Source organism: Dama dama, chromosome 19 (assembly GCF_033118175.1).
Source record: "Dama dama isolate Ldn47 chromosome 19, ASM3311817v1, whole genome shotgun sequence".
Lineage (NCBI taxonomy): Eukaryota > Metazoa > Chordata > Mammalia > Artiodactyla > Cervidae > Dama > Dama dama.
In genome coordinates, this window is record NC_083699.1 from 86,476,156 (window position 1) to 86,499,801 (window position 23,646).

At 44.9% G+C, this 23,646-nt stretch overlaps 1 protein-coding gene across 3 annotated transcripts in view; it reads right to left on the bottom strand.

Annotated features, from left to right (window-relative positions):
• DZIP1L (DAZ interacting zinc finger protein 1 like) overlaps positions 1-23,530 on the bottom strand; it is a 65,648-nt gene extending 42,118 nt beyond the window's left edge. Inside the window, exons 1-4 of one of the 3 annotated variants that reach the window (XM_061167664.1) lie at positions 23,368-23,530; positions 23,156-23,278; positions 19,712-19,788; positions 1,353-1,934 (exon numbers count right to left, since the gene is read on the bottom strand). In XM_061167664.1, the coding sequence (XP_061023647.1) occupies positions 1,353-1,853 (501 nt within the window). In that variant the 5' untranslated portion in view covers positions 1,854-1,934; positions 19,712-19,788; positions 23,156-23,278; positions 23,368-23,530. The other 2 variants (XM_061167662.1, XM_061167663.1) reach the window with 2 other exon arrangements.
• Positions 23,531-23,646: the final 116 nt, after the last annotated feature.

The window sequence follows — 23,646 nt, forward strand, 5'->3', positions numbered from 1 at the left end:
TTGGCCATGAGTTGAAAACTATTGGGCTGGGTAGTATGCAGATGAAGGTTTGTTATATTATTCTCTACTTTTGTATATATTTGATATTTCTCACAATTTTCCCCTCCTCCTCCCCTTCCCTGCTTCCCCTTTCCCACCCCAAGCAGCACATTCACAAACCAGGCACTAAACACGGCTCTCTGCCATGCCAGCTCTGAACCTGGGAAAACGAAATACTGGCATTGCAGTGGCCCAACTTGCTTCCACACAGACATATTCTTTCTGAGAATGGAATCCACACTGACAAAGAATTGCCAAGAGCTGCAGAGAGAGAAACTAGACTCTGGTGCCATTATCTGAGTCCACCATAATCCTGGATTTTTCAGTTAAATTAACCAATAAATTCCTTATTGGCCTAAGCCAAGTTAAACTGCTGTTTTGTAATTTACTACTGGAAAAGGTCTGACCCTTTTATAATAATTAACATTACATTAATTGTATCAATTACCATTCTAGTCACTAACATCATATCTTAGTGATTCCTTCTGTCTAATCTCCCTTACACTGTGGATTGCTGAAAAATCTGAACCAGCATGATTGGTGCCTTTCATCCTCAGAGCCTGACAGAGGGTCTAGCCACCAACAATTCATTAAAGGGCAACTGATCCCAATCTACACTTTCATGGAAAGAGATGCAAATGCTCAAATGCCACTTTGGGTGATGAACTGTTACTTGGTTGACTAATGGGGTCACTTTTCCAGACAGTCTTGTCTTCACCAGTTCCTTGCCACACGCTGATTTCACACATACCCTCACACACTGATTTCACACATACCCTCACACATCTCTTATACACATTTATCACATCACACCTCTACACACACACAAAGCCTTCACACATACACACTTGGGCCTCTACACACATACACACCCTTCATACATCCACACATGTGACAAAAGTATATCTTTACATGCACATTTTACATAAGCACATGTTACATGCCACACACTCTACATACACACATGCACACACCATTCACAGACAAAACCCTCCAAGCAATCATATACACACCTTAGGTATGTTTACCCACCATCTGTAAAACTCACACACACCCTGCATATGTTCACACATGCACACATGAGACATAACACATAAGACACCTATACTCTGAACTCATGCACACCTGCCACACGACACACGCACTGTAGACCTAACCAGACACCAGGGGGTGATGAACGGCATCTCTAAAGTCTGCTCCCAGCCCCAGCGAGAATGGCCACAGCTGCCTCGGGGCCAGGCGGCAGTGCCCCAGAGGTGGCCACTGGCCGGGCGCACAGCCCTCCCAGGGGCCCCGCCCGCAGCGGCGCTCACGGAGTGGTAGCTGTGGGCGCCCGTCTGCAGGAGCAGCTGCTGCAGAGCGCTGATCATCTTGCGCCGCCGCCGGCTCTCCTCCCGCACGCCCTTGAGCTCGTCGGCCTGGCGGCCCAGCTCCTGCTGGCCGCGCTCCTGCTGGCCCAGGCTGGCCTGCAGCCGCGCCTCCAGCTGGGCCACGCTGGCGCTCAGGCAGTCCTGGCAGTGCAGCAGGTACTCGATGCTGAGCTGCGCCAGCCGCAGCACCTTGAGCAGCGCTGGGTCCACGGGCTGCCCGCAGCGGCCGCACACCTCCCGGTCCAGGTTGCAGAAAGTGACGCCGGCGATGTTCTCCTGCAGGGCGGCCACGTCCAGCTCCCGTGCCACGCGGTCCACATCCAGGGCACTGATGCGCCTCCAGTCCACACTCTCACGGCGAGGCTGGAACTTAAAGGTGGGGAGAGTGTAGGCCCCAAAGAGGGGGCCGCTGAGGCCCTGGGCAGTGCTGGTGGGAGACTGCATGGGTGGGGGAAGCCCTGGGCTGGCCACCGGGGAAGGGTGCCACCAAGGCCACGGCAACAGGCACAGGAGCTGAGAGAGGGCCTGGAAAATGAGAAGAGAGCCGAAGTTAGGCCTGCTGCATGTGGCCGCACGTACCACACTGGACCGCAGGAGCCTTAGGATGCACGGTGTGCGTGACATGGCCAAGGCAAGGGTGTGGGCTGTATAACACACAAGTACGGCTTCAGATCCTCAGCCTTGAGCAAGATCCTTTGTATCATTAAGCCTCCGTGTGTACTGGGAATCACGGTGCCTCCTCTGCAGGCCTGTGGTTAGGAATGAGGCAGGAGAAACACCCAGCCCAGGGCCTGACACACAGTAGGTCCTCAGTGTACTCCCCACCATGCCCAAGTGCCCTGCAACAGTGCCTGTCAGAGGGCTGGGTCAGGAGAGAGCTGTCAAATGCATCAGGCAGTCTTTCTGTAACCCTATACTGATCTCAGGATTAAGTCCAGTGACTCTGCCCTGGGAGGCAGAGCCACTTAACAGTGGACATTACATGGTTCTCCTTCAGTAACTGCAAAATTTAATGGACAGGATGGGCTACAGTTCCCAGTTTCCCCTGCTGTAAGCTGGACACATATGACCATGTTTTCTTTAGTGGGATGTGAGTGAAATGATGTCCAGCTCTGCCACAGGGTGGCGCTCAAGACAGCAGTTGGGTCTCTGCACAGAGATCTTGTTCTGTCCATGATGGTCTCTTTTCCAATCCTTATGGTTTAGAAAACAGCTCCAGTTTGTTGTTAAAAGACTCAGATTCTTTTTTTTTTTTTTAAGACTCAGATTCTACTCACCACTTTCTTGTTAGACAAAGAAATTGTTCTCTTTGTAATTTGACAATAGCAACTGGAATTTAAAATGAACATTCCACTACTAAGAATTATAATTTATTCCACAGATAAACTCATACAGGCGTGCAAAGGTGCTTGTGCAAAAACTGTCATTGCAGTATTATTTGTAAGTAAAGTACAAGAAAATTACAAGAAAGTACAAAGTAAGGTATCTCTATACAATGAAATACTATGCAGCTATTGATAAGAAGAAGGCAGCTTTTTATGTACTGATAGAGAATAATATATATTAATATTATTAATATAATTATAATACAATAATTATAATAATATATTGATAACATATAATTATATACACATATATATGCATTTCTGTCTAAATAATATATTAACATGAAATTTAATAATAGTTTGCAAAAATAAAGGAGATATGTGTATCTCACATACGTGTATCTCACATATGTATGTGTATCTCACATATGTATATATATACACACACACACACATATATTGGAGCTTCCCAGATAGTTTAGTGGTAAAGAATCCACCCGCAATGCAGGAGACATGGGTTTGATTCCTGGTAGGGAAGATCTCCTGGAGAAAGAAATGGCAACCCACTCCAGTATTCTTCCCTGGAAAATTCCATGGACAAAGGAGCCTGGTAGACTACAATTCATGGGGTTGCAAAGAGTAAGACATGACTGAACACACACACACACACACACACAGGTTCCAAAGCTTGTGGATTTTGAACCACCCTACATCAATTTTGCTTTGATCAGATCACCACTCCTTATCCATCAAATTCATCCATTCATTCACTCAACCTCCCCCCGTTTAGAGCATGCCTACCTTGGCCAGGCCTGGTGCCAGGCACTGGGGCCACCGAGATGCATTGACCACACAGCTGTCCCCATCCACACCCTCCCCCGCCCCCGGCAGCTTAGCACAGCTCCTGGCTGCCACAGTACCCAGTGCAAACCCGTAGCCTGGTCTTGTAGCTGCCACTGGATGCCACTGACCCACCTTTTCCATTTCAGCTCCCATGCTTCCCTTTCTCAGATACTCCTCAACACAAACTCCAGAAAAAAAACCATCTGGCCACAAGCATACTAACCATGGCCGTGAGATTAGCACATTTCTTTTTAAAAAAAGAAGGCAGGTGACATGACACTCACCATGCTCAGCTGCTGGCTGCAACCTTGTCATCAGAGCGTCAGAGACAATTGCCACAACAAGCCGTGCCTTGGAGCAACAGCAGGTTACCAGGCGTGCTGTGGGCAAGGGTAACAGGACTCCTGCTTCCTGTCCTCCCACAGACCAGGAGCTCACCTGAGAACTTGCTGTTTAACTATTTAAGCTTTGGCCTCAGATGTCTGCCCATAGCCCCTCTCTAATAATAAGGCCAAGAATGTTCCATCAGCCACTCTCTCGGCTTGCCTCCCACCTCTTTGAATGCCTCTCCCTTGAACAGTTACTATCCTCTTGCCCTTCCTTTAAGGCAGGGTGTTCAGTGCCCCCGTGACAGTCTGCTGTTCACCCCCCACCCGTCACTCCTGGCACATGCTCCCTGGGGATGAGCTCACACATACCCTTAGCTTCAGCTACCATAAGCCTCAGCCACTCCCAAATCTGTTTTTCACAGACCTGTCTCTTGATATCTTTAGATTTACCTTCCAATATTGATTATACTGGCTTCCCTAATAGCTCAGTTGGTAAAGAATCCGCCTGCAATACAAGAGACCCTGATTCGATTCCTGGGTCAGGAAGAACCACTGGAGAAGGGATAGGCTACCCACCCCAGTATTCTTGGGCTTCCCTTGTGGCTCAGCTGGTAAAGAATCCACCTGCAATGCAGGAGACCTGAGTTCAATCCCTGGGCTGGGAAGATTCCTGGAGAAGGGAAAGGCTACCCACTCCAGTATTCTGGCCTGGAGAATTCCATGGACTCTAAAGTCCATGGGGTCGCAAAGAGTCAAATACGATTGAGCAACTTAAAAAAAAAAATTGATTACACTAGAAATAGCAAATCTAACTTTCATCAGGACCAGGAAAGTAGTGTTAAACGTAGGAAACATGCCAGGCATATAAGAAAAACCATAAGTTTGATGATGAAGTGAAGTGAAGTCACTCAGTTGTGTCCAATTCATTGCGACCCCATGAACTGTAGCCTACCATGCTCCTCCGTCCATGGGATTTTCCAGGCAACAGTACTGGAGTGGGTTGCCATTTCCTTCTCCAGAGGATCTTCATGACCCAGGGATCGAACCCGGGTCTCCCACATTGTAGGCAGATGCTTTACTGTCTCAGCCATGATAAGTGGCAACTAATTCCCTAACCTAGTGTCCAAGATGTAACTGGGCAGGGACTACCCTGGTGGTCCAGGGGCTAAGACTCCGTGCTCCCAATGCAGGGGGCCCAGGTTCAAACCCTGGCCAGGGAAGTAGATTCCGCATGCTGCAGCAAAGATCAAAGATCCTATGTGCTACCACTAAGACCCGGTGTAGCCAAATAAATATTTAAAAAGATACAACTGGGCTGTGGTTCTCAAGTGTGGTTGCTGGCTGGCAGCATCAGCATCAACTGGAAACTCATTAGAAATGCAGATCTTCAGACTGACTGACTGAGAACCACTGCAGGGAGTGTTGGCATAGGGAGCGCTAGGGACTGTGGCAAAATGGGGAGTTCATGCCCTGTTACAAGGGGCAGCCACCACTGAGCTTCAGGCTTCCAGGAAGGGATGTTCTGTGTTCCTTGTGGGCTAATTCCAAATTCCTTAATAAGATATTCAAGTAGGTATGGGCAATGTGGTAAAGTAGGAAGATCCCAGCTCACCTCCTCCCACAGACACACCAAAATTACAACTATTTACAGGAGTAACTATCTACAGGAATGACCTGAACACTAGCAGAAAATATTTTCCACAGCTAAAGATATAAAGAAGAAACGATAAGCTAGGTAAAGAGATTGAGGGCACTGGGTGAGTGAACCACAAACAAGAGGATAGTAACAACTGCAGAGGTTCTCCCCAAGGAAGAAGGGGTCTGAGCCCCACCTCAGGGCTCCCAGCCCAGGGGTCATGTACCATGAAGATGAGTTCCCAGAACATCTGACTCTGAAGGCCAGTAGGGCTTGCATACTTGCATATGGGTGAGTTGCCACAAGCCCTGAGCCCCACAGCCAGTTATTCCAGGACTTGCCCCTGATCACCAGGGGGCTGGCATCTACCACATGAGGCAGGGCCACCCACACCTACCAGCACACTCATAGCAGCCAGCCCAGCCACACAGAAAGGCCCACTCAGCCCACATAGCTGGCACCCTAGAGCATATAGCTCTGGTGACCAGGGTGGAGTTCGGTGCTAGGCTCCATGGACGTGTCCTACGTAATGCCACTTCTCCAAGATCTGGAAACAAAACCTGACCTACCTAATACAAGAAATAAACAGAGAATTAGACAAAATGAGGAAGACAGAGAAATAAGTTTCAAATGAAGAAACAAGATCAAACCCCAAAAGAATGAAGTGGAGATACACAATCTACCCAATGAAGAATTCAAGGTCATGATGATAAAGATGCTCCACAAACTCAGGAGAATACATGAATACATTGAGAAATTTAACAAAGAGTTATAAAATATAAAGGAAAGCCAAACAGATCTGGAGAATACAACAACTGAAATAAAATATATTCTAGAACAGGGGTCCCCAACTCTCCAGATTATGGACTAGTACTGATCCACAGTTCATTAGGAACTGAACTGCACAGCAGGAGGTGAGCGGCAGGCGATCTAATGAAACTTCATCTACCGTTCCCCATCACTCACATTACTGCCTGAACCATTCCCCCGACGCAGTCAACAGAAAACTTTCTTCCATGAAACCAGTTCCTGGTGCCGTAAAGGTCGGGGACTGCTACACTAGAAGGAATCACCAGTAGGTTAGATAATTCAGATGAATGGATTAGTGAACCGGAAGACAGGGTAATGGAAATCACCCAAGGTGAAAAGAAGAATGAGTTTTTAAAAGTGAGGGCAGGGCTTCCCTGGTGGCTCAGTGGTAAAGAATCTGCCTGCCAATACAAGAGATGTGGGTTCAACCCCTGGTCTGGGAAGATCCCACATGCCAAGGAACAACTAAGCCCAGGTGCCACAAATATTGAGCCTGTGCTCTAGAGACCAGAAAACACAACTACTGAAGTCTGCCCGTCTTAAGAGCCAGTGCTCAGCAACAAGTGAAGCCACTGCAATGAGAAGCCCATGCACCACGACCCGAGAGTAGTGCCTGCTCACCGAAACTAGAGAAAAGGCCATGCAGCAACAAAGACCCAGCACAACCAAAAAATAATAAAAAATTTTTTTTAATTTTTAAGTGAGGGAAGTTTAAGAGATCTCTGGGACAAGATCAAATATACTAACATTCACATTATAAAGATCCCAGAAGAAGAGACAGAAAGGGGAAGAGAATTTATTAGAAGAAATAAAAGTTGAAACCTTCCCTAGCCTGGGAAAGAAAGCAGACATCCAAGTCCAGGAAGTAGAGAGTGTCCTAAACAAGACGACTCCAAAGAGTTCCACGCCAAGACACGTTATACTTAAAAATGAAAAACATTCAAGATAACAAGAGAATCTTAAAAGCAGCAAGAGGTAAGCAACTAGTTAGGTACAGGGAACTCACATAAAACCATGAGCTGACTTTTCAATAAATGTTTTCAGGCCAGAAGGGAGTGGCATGACATGAAAAGATGCTCAGAAACACTCATCATCAGGGAAATGCAAACCAAAACTACAGTGAGATATCACCTCACACCCGTCAGAATGGCTACCATCAAAAAGACAAGAAATAACAAGTGTTAAGAAGTAGAGAAAAGTGAGCCCTCATGCACTGTCGGTGGGATTGTAAACTAGTACAACTCTTTGGAAAACAGTATGGAGGAGGGCCCTCAAAAAATTAAAAATAGAACTACCATACAATCCCGAAATTCCACTTCTGGGTATTTTTCTAAGGAAAACAAAAGCACTAATTCAAAAAGATACCTGCACTCCTGTGTTCACTAGAGCATTATTTACAACAGTCAAGATATGGAAGCAATCTAAGTGTCCATCAACAGATGAATGGATAAAAGAGATAAATATACGTGTGTGTGTTTGTGTGTGTGTGTGTGTGTATGTATGTATGTATGTATTACTCAGCCATAAAAAAGAATGAAATCTTGCCATTTACAACAATACTGATGGGTATAGAGGGTATTATGCTAAGTGAAATAAGTCAGACACAGAAAGACAAATACCGTATGATCTCACTTTTGAATCTAAAAAACAAAACAAGTGAACAAACATAACAAAAAAGAAACAGACTTATAGATACAGAGAAAAAACTGGTGATTGCCAGGGGGAGTGGGGAGGAGGAATGAGTACAACAGGTGAGGGAGATTAAGAGGTACAAACTTTCAGTTACAAAATAAATAAGCACTAAGATGTCATGTAGAGCATTGAGAATACAGTCAATAAAATTATAATAACTTTGTATGGTGACAGATGGTAACTAGACTTATAGTGGTAATCATTCTATAAAGTATAAAAATATTGAATCACTATATTGTACCCCTAAAACCAATATAATAATGTAAGTCAAATACACTTCAATAAAAATTAAGATATTCAAACACTTCTACAAACTGTTCCCCAACTACCTTTCTAACTTCATTTCCCACCTACCATTTACTTGCTGTCCAAACTTTCATATCTCTGGGTTATTTATCGATAAGCACTGTTTTCAAGTGCTTTATAAAGAATAACTCGAGACTTCCAGTTCAAGATGGTGGAGGAGAAGGATATGTGCTCATCTCCTCCTCCAAGAGCACCAAAATTACAACTAGTTGTTGAACAATTATCAACAGCAGTAAAGCAGAGCAGGACCATATGGTCCTTGACTCACCCTGCACCACGTCCTCTGCCTGCCTCTTGCCTGTGGGAAACTTTAATCAAAAAATAAGTTTAATCAGAGAAGTGAGAAATGCTGAAACAAAGGAAAACAGTCTAAGGAAACTAAATAATAATAATGTAGTCATTAAGCATAGTCAAGGACCTTCAGTTCTTTCTCAAGGGCTATAGATAATATTCTGAGCCATATCCTGTGAGCTGTCTTATAGATGTACCAAAATACCAGGAAGTTAACCACATGATGACCAGACTACCCAGGACATGAGCTGCCACAATTCAGAGAACTGACGCAAAGAAATGGGAACAAGCGCACCCAGGAACTGAAGATTAACTATACCTAAAACAATCAAGATGATGCTAGTCAGAAAACTGATGACCATTTTGAAGATGACTGTTAGGAATGACTGTACTGCTTCTGCATGTTTCCCAGACACACACTTTGTCCATAAAAGCTGTCACCCTCTGCCTGTGGCAGGGAGGTGGGGTGGGGGGGGCGGGGGGGAGGACGGTAGTTAGTGTACAGATGTCTGCCACCCACCCACCCCAGTTGCCAACATCTGGAATAAACCAAACTTTCCTTTCCACCAACCTGGCCCATTTACTGACTTTTGAATGGCAAGCAGCCAGGTTCCCAACTCATACCTTTCGGTAATAGGAGGACACTGGAACCCACCAAAATAAGATACACCATGTCCAAAGACAAAGAAGAAGCCACAGGAATGAGACAGAAATTGCTAGGCAGTCAGTGAAGGACTCTGAGACCATGGTTCTGTTTTCAATAAACATCTCACTCCATTAGCCTGAAGCTATACCTGTTGTCCCAACTTCCTGGAATGTGTCCTTGGTCTGATAAATTATCAGCAGTGGGATCCAGGGAAGCGCAGTAATTAACTTCCATTTGCCTGAGGCAAAAAACAACCCGTGATCATTAATCTTAAGGCCATTCAGTTCAGTTCAGTCTCTCAGTCCTTTCCAGCTCTTAGCGACCTTATGAACTGCAGCACACCAGGCCTCCCTGTCCATCACCAATTCCCAGAGTTTACTAAAACTCACGTCCATTGAGTCGGTGATGCCATCCAACCATCTCATCCTCTGCCATCCCCTTCTCCTCCCACCTTCAATCTTTCCCAGCATCAGGGTCTTTTCAAATGAGTCAGTTCTTTGTATCAGGTGGCCAAAGTATTGGAACTTCAGCTTCAACATTAGTCCTTCCAATGAATATTCAGGACTCATTTCCTTTATGACGGACTGGTTGGATCTCCTTGGAGTCCAAGGGACTCTCAAGAGTCTTCTCCAACACCACAGCTCAAAAGCATCAATTCTTCAGCACTCAGCTTTCTTTATAGTCCAACTCTCACATCCATACACGACCACTGGAAAAACCATAGCCTTGAGTAGATGGACCTTTGTTGGCAAATGTGCTCTCTAGGTTGGTCATAACTTTTCTTCCAAGGAGCAAGAGTCTTTTAATTTCATGGCTGCAGTCACCATCTGCAGTAATTTTGGAGCCCAAGAAAACAGTCTGTCATTGTTTCCAGTTTCCCCATCTATTTGCCATGAAGTGGTGGGACAGGATCTTCATGTTTTGAATGTTGAGTTTTGTTTTTTTTTTTAATTTATTTATTTTAGTTGGAGGCTAATTACTTTACAATATTGTAGTGGTTTTTGCCATACATTGATATGAACGATCCATGGATTTACATGTGTTCCCCCCCTCCCACCTCCCTCCCCATCCCATCCCTCTGGGTCATCCCAGTGCACCAGCCCTGAGCACTTGTCTTATGCATCGAACCTGGACTGGCGATCTGTTTCACACTTGATAATATACATGTTTCAATGCTATTCTCTCAGATTATCCCACCCTTGTCTTTTCCCACAGAGTCCAAAAGACTGTTCTATACATCTGTGTCTCTTTTTCTGCCTTGCATATAGGGTTATCGTTACCATCTTCCTAAATTTCATATATATGCATTAGTATACTGTATTGGTGTTTTTCTTTCTGGCTTATTTCACTCTGTATAATAGGCTCCAGTTTCATCCACCTCATTAGAACTGATTCAAATGTATTCTTTTTAATTGCTGAGTAGTATTCCATTGTGTATATGTACCACAGCTTCCTTATCCACTCGTCTGCTGATATGCATGTAGGTTGCTTCCATGTCATGGCAATTATAAACAGGGCTGCGATGAACATTGGGGTACACTTGTCTCTTTCAATTCTGGTTTCCTTGGTGTGTATGTTCAGGAGTGGGATTGCTGGGTCATATGGCAGTTCTATTTCCAGTTTTTTAAGGAATCTCCACACTGTTCTCCATAGTGGCTGTACTAGTTTGCATGCCCACCAACAGTGTAAGAGGGTTCCCTTTTCTCCACACCCTCTCCAGCATTTATTGCTTGTAGACTTTTGGATAGCAACCATTCTGATTGGTGTGAAATGGTACCTCATTGTGGTTTTGATTTGCATTTCTCTAATAATGAGTGATGTTGAGCATCTTTTCATGTGTCTGTGAGCCATCTGTATGTCTTCTTTGGAGAAATGTCTGTTTAGACCTTTGGCCCATTTTTTAATTGGGTCATTTATTTTTCTGGAATTGAGCTGCAGGAGTTGCTTGTATATTTTTGAGATTAATTCTTTGTCAGTTGCTTCATTTGCTACTATTTTCTCCCATTCTGAAAGCTGTCTTTTCACCTTGCTTATAGTTTCCTTTGTTGTGCAAAAGCTTTTAAGTTTAATTAGGTCCCATTTATTTCTTTTTGTTTTTATTTCCAATACTCTGGGAGGTGGGTCATCGAGGATCTTGCTGTGATTTATGTCGGAGAGTGTTTTGCCTATGCTCTCCTCTAGGAGTTTTATAGTTTCTGGTCTTACATTTAGATCTCTAATCCATTTTGAGTTTATTTTTGTGTATGGTGTTAGAAAGTGTTCTAGTTTCATTTTTCACTCTCCTCTTTCACTTTTATCAAGAGGCTCTTTAGTTCTTTGCTTTCTGCCATAAGAGTGGTATCATCTGCACATCTGAGTTTATTGATATTTCTCCCAGCAATCTTGATTCCAGCTTGTGCTTCACCCAGCCCACCATTTCTCATGATGTACTCTGCATATAAGTTAAATAAGCAGGGTGACAATATACAGCCTTGACCTACATCTTTGCCTATTTGGAACCAGTTTGTTGTTCCATGTCCCATTCTAACTGTTGCTTCCTGACCTGCATACAGATTTCTCAAGAGGTAGGTCAGGTAGTCTGGTATTCCCATTTCTTTAAGAATTTTCCACAGTTTGTTGTGATCCACACAGTCAAAGGCAATAAAGCAGAAGTATATGTTTTTCTGGAACTCTCTTGCCTTTTCGATGATGTGGGCAATACATCTAGTCTATTTTAAAATGGCCAGGGGCATGAAAAAGGGTGGTGATCAAGAAAAGTCATAAAGATGTTAAATTAAACATTGTGACCTTTAAAATAATTGGTTAAAAATGATGTATTTTAAGGACAGGAGACAACAAAAAAATGTACAAATTAATACTGGTAAGGATATAAAACTGCTGTAATACCCACTCTTTGGGAGACTCTTTACCCCCTCTCAGTGCCTATGCTGAGAGCTTTGTACTTTCCTTCTCTTTAATAAATCCTATTCACTTGCTACTGTGTTTGCATGTTTGTGAAGTTCATGCTCCACAAACGAGAGCTCGGATTCCCATCTCAATGAGATGGTAGGTGGGTCACAATCACGACAACATCAGCTCTCACACCTGCTGGATGGGTGACCTACAGGCTGGACAAGAATAATACCAAAGAAGTTCTCACACTATTATGAAGGTTCCGAACCCCACAGCAGGTTTCCCAGCCTGGGGATCTGACAAAGGACTGGGAATCCCAAGGGAATCTGGCCTTGAGGGCCAGAGAGATTTGATTATAGACCTTCCAGAGGACTGAGGGAAACAGACTCTAGTCTTGGAAGGCATAAACAAAATTTTGCGTGCACCAAAACCCAGAGGAGAGGAGCAGTGATCCCACAGGAGACAGAACCAAAACTACCCGCTAGTGTTGGAGGGCCTCCTGCAGAGGCATGGGTCGGCAGGGGCTCACCACAAGGATGGGGCACTGGAAGGTCCCGCTTGGCCTAAGTCCTCTTGGTCAGTCAGTTCAGTCACTCAGTCATGTCCGACTCTTTGTGATCTCACCAGGCTTCCCTGTCCATCAACAGCTCCTGGAGCTTACTCAAACTAATGTCCATCAAGTCGGTGATGCCATCCAACCACCACATCCTCTGTTGTCTCTTTCTCCTTCCACCTTCAATCTTTCCCAGCATAAGGGTCTTTTCAAAGGAGTCAGTTCTTTGCATCAGGTGGCCAAACTATTGGAACTTCAGCTTCAACATTAGTCCTTCCAATGAATATTCAGGACTCATTTCCTTTATGACGGACTGGTTGGATCTCCTTGGACTCTAAGGGACTCTCAAGGGTCTTCTCCAACACCACAGTTCAAAAGCATCAATTCTTCAGCACTCAGCTTTCTTTATAGTCCAGCTCTCACATCCATATATGACTACTGGAAAAACCATAGCTTTGACTAGACAGACCTTTGTTAGCAAAGTAATGTCTCTGTTTTTTAATATGCTCTCTAGGTTGGTCATACCTTTTCTTCCAAGGAGCAAGCATCTTTTAACTTCATGGCTGTAGTCACCATCTGCAGTGATTTAGGGGCCCCAAAAAATAAAGTCTTTCAAACTGTTTCCATTGTTTCCCCATCTATTTGCCATGAAATGGCATGGGACCAGATGCCATGATCTTAGTTTTTTGAATGTTGAGTTTTAAGCCAGATATGTCACTCTCCTCTTTCACTTTCATCAAGAGGCTCTTTAGTTCTTCTTCGCTTTCTGCCATAAGAGTGGTGTCATCTGCATATCTCAGGCTATTGATATTTCTCCCAGCAATCTTGATTCCAGCTTGTGCTACACCCAGCCCACCATTTCGCATGATGTACTCTGCATATAAGCTAAATAAGCAGGGTAACAATATACAGCCTTGACGTACTCCTTTCCCTATTTGGAACCAGTGTTCTATGTTCAGTTCTAACTGTTGCTTTTCAACCTGAATACCGAATTCTCAGGAGGTAGGTCAGGTGGTCTTGTATTCCCATCTCTCTAAGAATTTTCCACAGTTTGTGGTTATCCACACAGTCAAAGGCTTTGGCATAGTCAATAAAGAAGTAAATGTTTTTCTGGAACTCTCATGCTTTTTCGATGATCCAGCGGATGTTGGCAATTTGATCTCTGGCTCCTCTGGCTTTTCTAAATTCAGCTTGAACTTCTGGAAGTTCACAGTTTATGTACTGTTGAAGAATTTTGAGCATTACTTTGCTATGATGTGAGATGACTGCAATTAGACAGTAGTCTGAACATTCTTTGGCATTGCCTTTCTTTGGGACTGGAATGAAAATTGATCTTTTCCAGTCCTGTGGCCACCTCCAAATTCTTGGAAAATTTGTGAGTTTTCCAAATTTGCTGGCATATTGAGTGCAGCACTTTCACAGCATCATCTTTTAGGATTTGAAATAGCTCAACTGGAATTCCATCACCTCCACTAGTGATGCCTCATAAGGCCCGCTTGACTTTGCATTCCAGGATGTCTGGCTCAAGGTGAGTGATCATACCATTGTGGTTATCTTAGTCATGAAGATCTTTTTTGTATAGTTCTTCTTGCCAGAGTGTATTCTTGCCACCTCTTCTTAGTATCTTCTGCTTCTATTAGGTCCATACCATTTCTGTCCTTTACTGTGCCCATCTTTGCATGAAATATTCCCTTGGTATCTCTAAATTTCTTGAATAGGTCTCTAATCTTTCCCATTCTATTGTTTTCCACTATTTCTTTGCATTGATCACTGAGGAAGGCTTTCTTATCTCTCCTTGCTATTCTTCAGAACTCTGCATTCAAATGGGTATATCTTTCCTTTTCTCCTTTACCTTTCACTTCTCTTTTTTTCTCAGCTATTTGTAAGGCCTCCTCAGACAACCATTTTACCCTTATGCATTTCTTTTGCTTGGGGATGGCCTTGATCACTGCCTCCTGTACAATGTCACAAAACTCTGTCCATAGTTCTTCAGGCACTCTGTCAGATCTAATCCCTTAAATCTATTTGCCACTTCCACTGTATAATCATAAGGGATTCAATGTAGATCATACTTGAATGGTCTAGTGGTTTTCCCTAATTTCCCCTTGGAGGTCACCATTAACCTTACCATAGAGCCCTTAGACCCTAGGGCTGGGTCATCTCAGGCCAAACAACTACCAGGAAGGGAAACAATCCCACCCATCAGCAGATAATTAGATTAAAGCTTTACTGAACAAGGTCCTGCCTATCAGAGCAAGACCCAGCTTTTCCCACCACCAGTCCCTCCCATCAAGAAGCTTAAACAAGCCTCCTTAGCCTGATCCATCAAGAGGGCAGACAGAAGAAGCAAGAAGAAGCAGCTAAAACAAAAACCATATTATAGAAAGTTAATCATGATGAAAAAGCAGAAGATGTCCCAGATGAAGGGATAAGATAAAATCCCAGAAAAACAGTTAAATGAAATGGAGACAGGCAACCTTCCAGAAAAAAAATGATGATAGTGAAGATAAACCAGGATCTCAGGGAAAGAATGGCAGCAAAGATTAAGAAGATGCAAGAAATGTTTACCAAAGACCTAGAAGAACTAAAGAACAAACAAACAGAGATGAATAATACACTAGAAGGAATCAATAGAAGAATAGATGAGGCAGAAGAAAGGATAAATCGACTGGAGGACAGAATAGTGGAAATCACTGCCACAGAAGAGAATATAGAAAAAAGAATGAAAAGAAATGAAGACAGCCTAAGAAACCTCCACAACATTAAATCCACCAACAATTGCATGATAGGAGTCCGAAAAGGAGAAGAGAGAGAGAAAGGACCTGAGAAAAATATTTGAAGAGGTAATAACTGAAAACTTCCAGAAAATGGGAAAGGAAACAGTTAACCAAGTCCAGGAAGCACAGAGTCCCAGGAAGCATAAACCCAAGGAGGAACACACCCAGACACATAGTAATCAAACTGACAAAAATTAAAGGCAGAGATAAAATATTAAAAGAAACAAGGGAAAAACAACAAATAACATACAAGGGAACTCCCAATCAGGATATCAGCTGATTTCTCAACAGAAACTCTACAAGCCAGAAGGGAATGGCACAATATATTTAAAGTGATGAAACGGAAGAACCCACAACCAAGAATACCCTATCTGACAAGACTCTCCTTCACATCTGAAGGAGAAATCAAAAGCTTTCCAGACAAGCAAAAGTCAAGAAAATTCAACGCCATCAAACTGGCTTTCAATAAATGCTAAAGGAATTTCTCTAGGCAGGAAACACAAGAGAAGGAAAAGACCTACAGAAAATAAACCCAAAACAATTTAGAAAATGGTAGTAGGATCATAATATATCAATAATTACCTTAAATGTAAATGGATTACCGGGAGTCCCCGAGAAGAGAGGGGTCTGGGGCTCTCAAGGAGGAATTAGGGGTCTGGAATTCTTAAGGAGGAGGAAAGAACAAATTTTTTTTTTTCCTCTACATTCCTTAGTCTTAGTCACATAAAACGTTTCTTTTTTTTTTTTCTTCTTCTTTAAGCCAGGAACTGATGATTACACAACAAACAACTCAGTTTAAATTCCTACTAAGGATTATATGGGCTTCCCTTGTGGCTGAGCTTGTAAAGAATCTGTCTGCAATGTGGGAGACCTGGGTTCAATCCCTGGGGTGGGAAGATCCCCTGGAGAAGGGAAAGGGTACCCACTCCAGTATTCTGCCTGGAGAATTCCATGGACTGTATAGTTCATGGGGTCACAAAGAGTCAGACACGACTGAGCCACTTCACTTCAATATTTGGGCTTCCCTGGTGGCTCAGAGGTTAAAGCATCTGCCCGCAATGCCAGAGACCTGGGTTTGATCCCTGGGTCGGGAAGATCCCCTGAAGCAGGAACTGGCAACCCACTCCAGTATTCTCGCCTGGAGAATCCCATGGACGGAGGAGCCTGGTGGGCTACAGTCCATGGGGTCACAAAGAGTTGGACATGACTATATGTAGGATTATATAACAACAATATATTCTGCTTGAGCCAGCTTCTCCTTCCTGAAAACCTTCTGGCTAATCCTGTTATCTTAAAATGTAAATTAAGGGAGTGGGTCTAGTAAGATCTTTACAACCTTAAGACATTCTTTTGATTTATTGTAATAATTAATTAAAAAGTATATAACTCCCTTGCTAACACTAGTGAAGGGGGCATTCTCCAACCCCTTTCTGATGCCTATGTCAGAAACTTTCTCTGTCCCTTTTCTTACTTTAATAAAACTCTGCTACACACACACACACACACACACACACACACACAATGTAAATGGATTAAACACACCAGCCAAAAGACACAGAATGACTGGGTGGATAAAAACATGTACAAGTATGCACTTCCACAATTACCACAGCACTCTGCTTGACCCCCCCCCCAAATAATTGTACGTAATTATTTTATATTGTTAAGTTAATCGTGTTCCCCTATGGCTTGCAATTGTCTTTTAATTTTTGTCTGGCTATTGATTGTGAAAACTGACAAACATCTCTAACTCTTGTGATTATGCAATTATTACTCACTTAATACCACTGTATCATTATTGATCAACAGAATAATTATAGAACTCTATATCACCAAAACTAGGATCTAATAGAAAAGCCTGTAATCATTTATTAAAATCCAGATGCATATCAGAAATATCTTGAAATTTTTTGAAAAATGCTAATGCTCAGGTATTGTTTATTTTCTCCAGAGCTCCAGATATGTTTCTAATGAGCAGTCATGTTTAAAAACAACTGCACTGTGTGATGATCTTTTACTTTTATCTAGTTTATTTCACTTTTTCTATTTCAAATTCAGTGCTCCCATGTCAATAAGTTTATGCTCTCCAATTTCTCCATCACTCTTTTTTTTTTTTTTTATATTCTTTCTCAAGCCTTTATCAAGAGTAGCAGAAAAACTTTTGTATGTTGCTGCTGCTGCTAAGTCACTTCAGTCGTGTCTAACTCTTCACGACCCCAGCCTACCAGGTTCCTCTGCCCATGGGATTTTCCAGGCAAGAGTACTGGAGTGGGTTGCCATTGTCTTCTCTGAACTTCTGTATACATATACATATAAATATGTGATTGAACAAGGAGCACATGATTGAGGCCCTCTGCAAGGCTGAGTTCAAGTTTAATGCAGATGAATTTGAAAACATGGCTCATCCCAGAGGTCAAATATATCCCTAATCATAGCCCTCTGGACAAACAGCAGACCCCACACTTATGAGTGCCTTGGCACTCTCCCCTCCTTACTCATGCCCACCAACAAATCCTACTTTCCTGTCAAAAAAAGAAAAAAAGAATTAGGACAAAGAGTAAGAATGGAATTGTACTTAGTTGCTCTTTGCAACCACATGAACTGTAGCCCACCAAGCTCCTCTGTCAATGGGTTTTCTCTAGGCAAGAATACTGGAGTGGGTTGCCATGCCCTCGTCCAGGGGACCTTCCCAACCCAGGGACTGAACCCAGGTCTCCAGCATTGCAAACGGAATCTTTACTGACTGAGGCACCAGGGAAGCCCAAGAATTGAGTTAGGGTAAGTTAATTTGGACTCCTTGGAGAGAAACACCATTCGGACAGTAAAATGCTCGATTTGTTGACCATCTGTGTCCTAAGCTTAATCCCCCAGGCTGCTAATGAAAGCTTAGCGTGCAGGAACCCTTATGGGTGGGCGCAGGCTCATCAGTGAGACGCCCCAGGGTGCACATTGACTGTCAAGAGGTAACAGCTGTGTTCTAGTTGGCCTCCTAAGCAGCCCTTAAACCCTCATGTTTATACTCTGAGCACACTCTGTAAATACCCAAGGTGGCAGCCCCAATCCCAGTTATAGAAAATACTGAATTAGGGGGTCTGTGTTCATGAGCTTTTGCATTGTGTGGCATGCTCAGTCGTATCCGACTCTTCTCAACCCCATGGACTATAGTCTGGCAGGCTGTCCACGGAATCTTCCAGGCAAGAATACTGGAAAGGGTTGCCATTTCTTACTCAAGGGATCTTCCCAACCCAGGGATTGAACCCACCTATCCTGCATTGGCAGGCGGATTCTTTATCACTGCACCACCTAGGAAGCCCCTCATGAGTTTTTACTGAACCACAGAAGTATCATCCCTGTTTGTCACTGGAACCCTAAGAGTCCGGTTCTCAGAAGTCCCAGGGCTCTGATATAAAAAGGTGAGCAGAATTCCCTGGTGGTCAAGTGGTTAAGAATCTGCCTGCTAATGCAAGGGACACAGGTTTGATGTCTGGTCCAGGAAGATTCCACATGCCACAGAGCAACTAAGCCCATGCACCACATCTACTGAGCCCGAGCTCTAAACTTCAAGAGGTGCAACCACTGAAGCCCATGTACTCTCCTCAGCAAAAGAAGCCACCGCAGTGAGAAGCCCGTGCATAGCAACGAAGACCTAGTGCAGCAAAAATTTATTTATATATTTTAAAAGGTGAGCAGAACTGTGGAAATCTGAAGTTGATTAAGATGACAGCAGCTATTACTTATTAACTATCCATGTGCCAGGCACTGTGCCAGCATTTTATAGTTCAATTTCTAACCACCATACAGCCTTGTATGTGGCTATGATTTGCCTCATCTGATAGGTGTAGAAACTGAGGGTCAGAGAGGCTAAGGGACCTGCCCCCAGTCCTTCAGTTACCAAGTTAGGAAGCCAAGATTGAAATCAAGTTCTGAGTCCAAAGCTTCTGAATTTTGCCAAACTACCTCCCAATGGTGATGATGATAATACAAAATATCCTTTCCCATTTTGTAAATTATAATACCTGAGATTTCTTGATCAAACTGCAAGGACTGAAAGAGTTTACAGCACATCATAACAAATCAGTGCTGGAGACCCTAAAGTTTCCCTGTCTCCTTGAAGAATTTAGCCAAACACAACTCAGCTCCTCAGCTTGCATCCTGGTGCAGATGGGCAGAAGACAAAGCCAAGTGAGAATGCTTCTGGTTACCTGGAGACCACACACCCCAGAGGCAGGAACGCCGTGTTTTCTCCAAACTGAATTATCAGCAGACTGCTTTCCCACACCTGGGAACAGAAATGCAAAGCAAAAATGACTCCCCATCATTAGGAAATCGGGAACTATTAACCATCTCTATATATTTCAATGGGGTCCTAGGAACTTCCCAATACTAGACCACTGTCATGAACTAGGGGGATCCAAAAGAATGATATTTATGCTAGCATTCCAAATCATTCATCATTGAAGAGACAGTTTCTACCTGGAGTAACCTCACAGCTGAGACGGCAAGTCCATCTACCACCTAGCTTTGCACACTCCCAACGATGGGGTGCTCACTACCTCACAAGGGAGCCACCTCTCAGTGAAACAGCTCCTGGAAACTTTAAAATACTTCTGAAACCTGCCACCTATCAACTGTCAAAGATGGTTTCCACAAAAATGAACAGGTGATTTTTTTCAAAATAAAATGATTTGTTTTTTTAATATAAATTAACAACTAGTGTACACCACCACCACTGCCACCTTGCTGTCTGTTCTGCTTCTTCAAGGATGCTGCCAGCACTTCCCTGGTGGTCCAGTGATTAAGAGGCAAAAGTGAAAGTCACCCAGTCATGTGCGACTCTGTGACCCCATGGGACTGTGGCCCTCCAGGTTCCTCTGTCCATGAAATTCTCCAAGCAGGAATACTGGAGTGGGTAGCCTTCTCCAGGGGATCTTCCCAACCCAGGGAGCTAACCCAGATCTCCAGCATTGCAGGTGGATTCTTTACTGTCTGAGCCACCAGGAAAGCCCAAGAAAACTGGAGTGGGTAACCTATTTCTTCTCCAGGGGATCTTCCCGACCCAGGGATCAAACCGGGGTCTCCTGCATTGCAGATTCTTTACCAGCTGAGCTACCAGGGAAGTTCAGTGATTAAGAATCTGCTTGCCAGTGCAGAAGACTTGGGTTTGATCCCTGGACCAGCAATTAGTTGCCTCACGGCAACTAAGCCCACGCACTGCAATGTGCCCTAGAGCCAGGGCTCTGCAACTAGAAAAAGGCCATGAGCAGCATTGAAGACCCAGTGCAGACAAAATAAAAATAAATAAGAAACAACCTCTCGACAATTTTTTTTTTTTAAAGAATGCTGTCAAGCCAAGAGGAGAATTTGGAGGAGCCAAGCTTCCAAGGCAACTGCCAGGCAATCATTTACAAGCCTGCCCTGACTACCAGCTAACTTGGCGGTGCTGGCCCCGGGGGAACTCAGGTGTGTCATTAGCACTAATTGTTCTGGCTGCCAGGGAAACCCTGGAAGAGTTTGCAAACAGGCTGTGCACACACGGTAGGCAAGGGAGCACTAGAGTCCCCAGTGGAGACAAGAGTGACCAAGGAGCACTTTGGGAGCACTGCCATTACAGACCTTGTTCGGCCTTGCTCTCTCTTTCTGCTTTTTTTCTAAAAAAAAAAGGAGACTTCCCTCCCCTTTTCAGTCTTTCTTGCCCATAATGTAGCAAGAGAGAGATCCACTCCACCAGGCACACAGCTCTCCCTCTATAGAACGTCTCCAATTTTTAAGAGACGATCCCTTGTTTTGGTTAAAGCCTATTTTAAGTTTGCCACAAAAGAATTTTCTTTAAAATAAAAATGGGATGGGACTTCCATGGAGATCCAGTGGTTAAGACACTGCACTTCCACTGCAGTAAGCATGTGTTCAATCCCTCATCAGGGAACTAAGATCCTGCATGCTGTGCAGCTCGGTCAAAAAATAGAAATAAACATATAAAGTAAAATATAAAATAAAAATGGGAGATAAGGATTCGATTGACATCTCTTCAAAGTATTTTAGATATGACTATATACTATATACTGATAAGGGCTTCCCTGGTGGCTCAGAGGTTAAAGCGTCTGCCTGTAATGCGGGAGACCTGGGTTTGATCCCTGGGTCGGGAAGATCCCCGGGAGAAGGAAACGGCAACCCACTCCAGTACTCTTGCCTGGAGAATCTCATGGATGGAGGAGCCTGGTGGGCAACAGTCCACGGGGTCGCAAAGAGTCGGACACGACTGAGCGACTTCACTTAACTTCACTTCATATACTGTTAAGATTTATCTTTCCAGGTGCAAAACCATCAAAAACCAACACAACTTTTCACATCTAAAAGAACAGCAATTTAAAACATATTGGGCTTCCCTGGTGGCTCAGATGGTAAAGAATCTGCCTGCAATGCAGGAGACCCAGATTCGATCCCTCGGTCAGGAAGATCCCCTGGAGACGGGCATGGCAACCCACTCCAGTATTCTTGCCTGGAGAATTCCATGAACAGAGGAACTGGCAGGCTTACAGTCCATGTGGTCAAAAAGAGTTGGACACGACTGAGCAACTTTTTTCTTCTTTCTTAGAACATACTGGTATTCTTCTTCTCCATGGAGAAGTCATTGCTTCTCAGTAGAGTTTTTCCAACTTCAGATCCTGGGACACCAGATCCCCTTCAAATCCTCCCTAGAGGTAGGAGGTCCAGTGACAGATGGCATTGAAAGTGGTTAGCCTGCTGATCAGGACTGGCCCTCCCTGCATGGGGCCCACAAGAAGGTTCAGAACAGCCCATCAAGTTATTTCCATCCCTCTCTCGGTCAGTTTCAGTTGAGCAACCAACAAGTTGGACCAAACTTCAGTTCCCTGGTAGAACCCAGTTATGCTGTACAAATGAATTCAGGTTTCTGTTTCTACCTAAAGCATATAGCTTCATGTGACCATCTTAACAAGTTGGATGGTATCCAAAAAGATTTCCACGTGAGGGAAACGTCTCCAGAGCATTGGTGCTGACAGAGACGGACAGAATACCTCTTATCAGCCACTTGACTGCAGAACCGGCCTTCTCTAGGTGGGGTTGTCCTCACTGGCCAGTCCTCAGCTCCAGGAGGAGGTGTGAGAAGCTGAGACAAAGGAGAGAAAGACCACCCACCCAGTCTGCCTCTGTGGGAGGCCAGTCAGAGCACCTCCCACTCATCAGGCCTCTCTTCAAAGCCCTGTTAGAAATCACGTTCCAAGAGATCGTGCAGGGGCAGGGCCTTAAGGAACAGACCTGGATAACCCCTGCCCAGGTACCCCGGACCCCTCCTCTGACGGGCCTCCTGGACACTTGTCCGGTACTAAACGAGTTCCCCTGGGCTTTTACCTGCAGCCACCCCAAACAAAAAACATAGTTGCTGCCTCCTGATTCACTCCAGCCTTGGGAAGCAAGGCGGAGCAACCAGAGATGCTAATCCGTTTGTTTTTGCATCACCTCATTACTAGAAGATCCCCCTTTACCTACAGAACGCAAAGCAGCAACCCCACCCCCACCCCCACCCCCAATCATTTTACTTTTTCCAAAAAGTGAAAATCTGAGGCCGTCCTCCCAGGCAAGTCCAGTCCTGCGGGTTCAGTCATTCCTTCTCCCCCGCCCCCGAGTACCTCGGTCCGGAGTGGGCCAGGCACCGGGGATGCGGAGGCCGCCGGACGCAAGGGGCGGCGCGTCCCGAGGCGGAGCTCCCCGCCGTACCCCGCTGGGCGTCGGAGGCGCTGCTACTGAGGCTACTGCGACCGAGGCTCGCGTCACTCGGACTGCACGCCGCTCCCGCTCTGGCCAAATTCCTGGCATAGTTTTCCCACGCGGCCCGGCTCACCTGGGGGTCCCCGGAACCCAGGCAGTGGGCAGAGGTCGCGAGAGAGCGGCTCCGCTCCTCCGCCCCGGCCCCGCCTCCCGACTTGCTCCACCGCCCTGGACCGAGGCTGTTCCCGGAATCCTCGCCGCCGCGCCGGCCTGGGCTGCTTCCTCCGCTCCCCGGCTCCCCCACCCCCACCCCGCGCGGCAGCTCGGGCTCTGGACCGCTCGGGGCAGGGCCGCCCGGCCACCTGCTGCCAACCTGCGAGCCCCGGGGCACAGACACCCTCCGGGCGCCGGC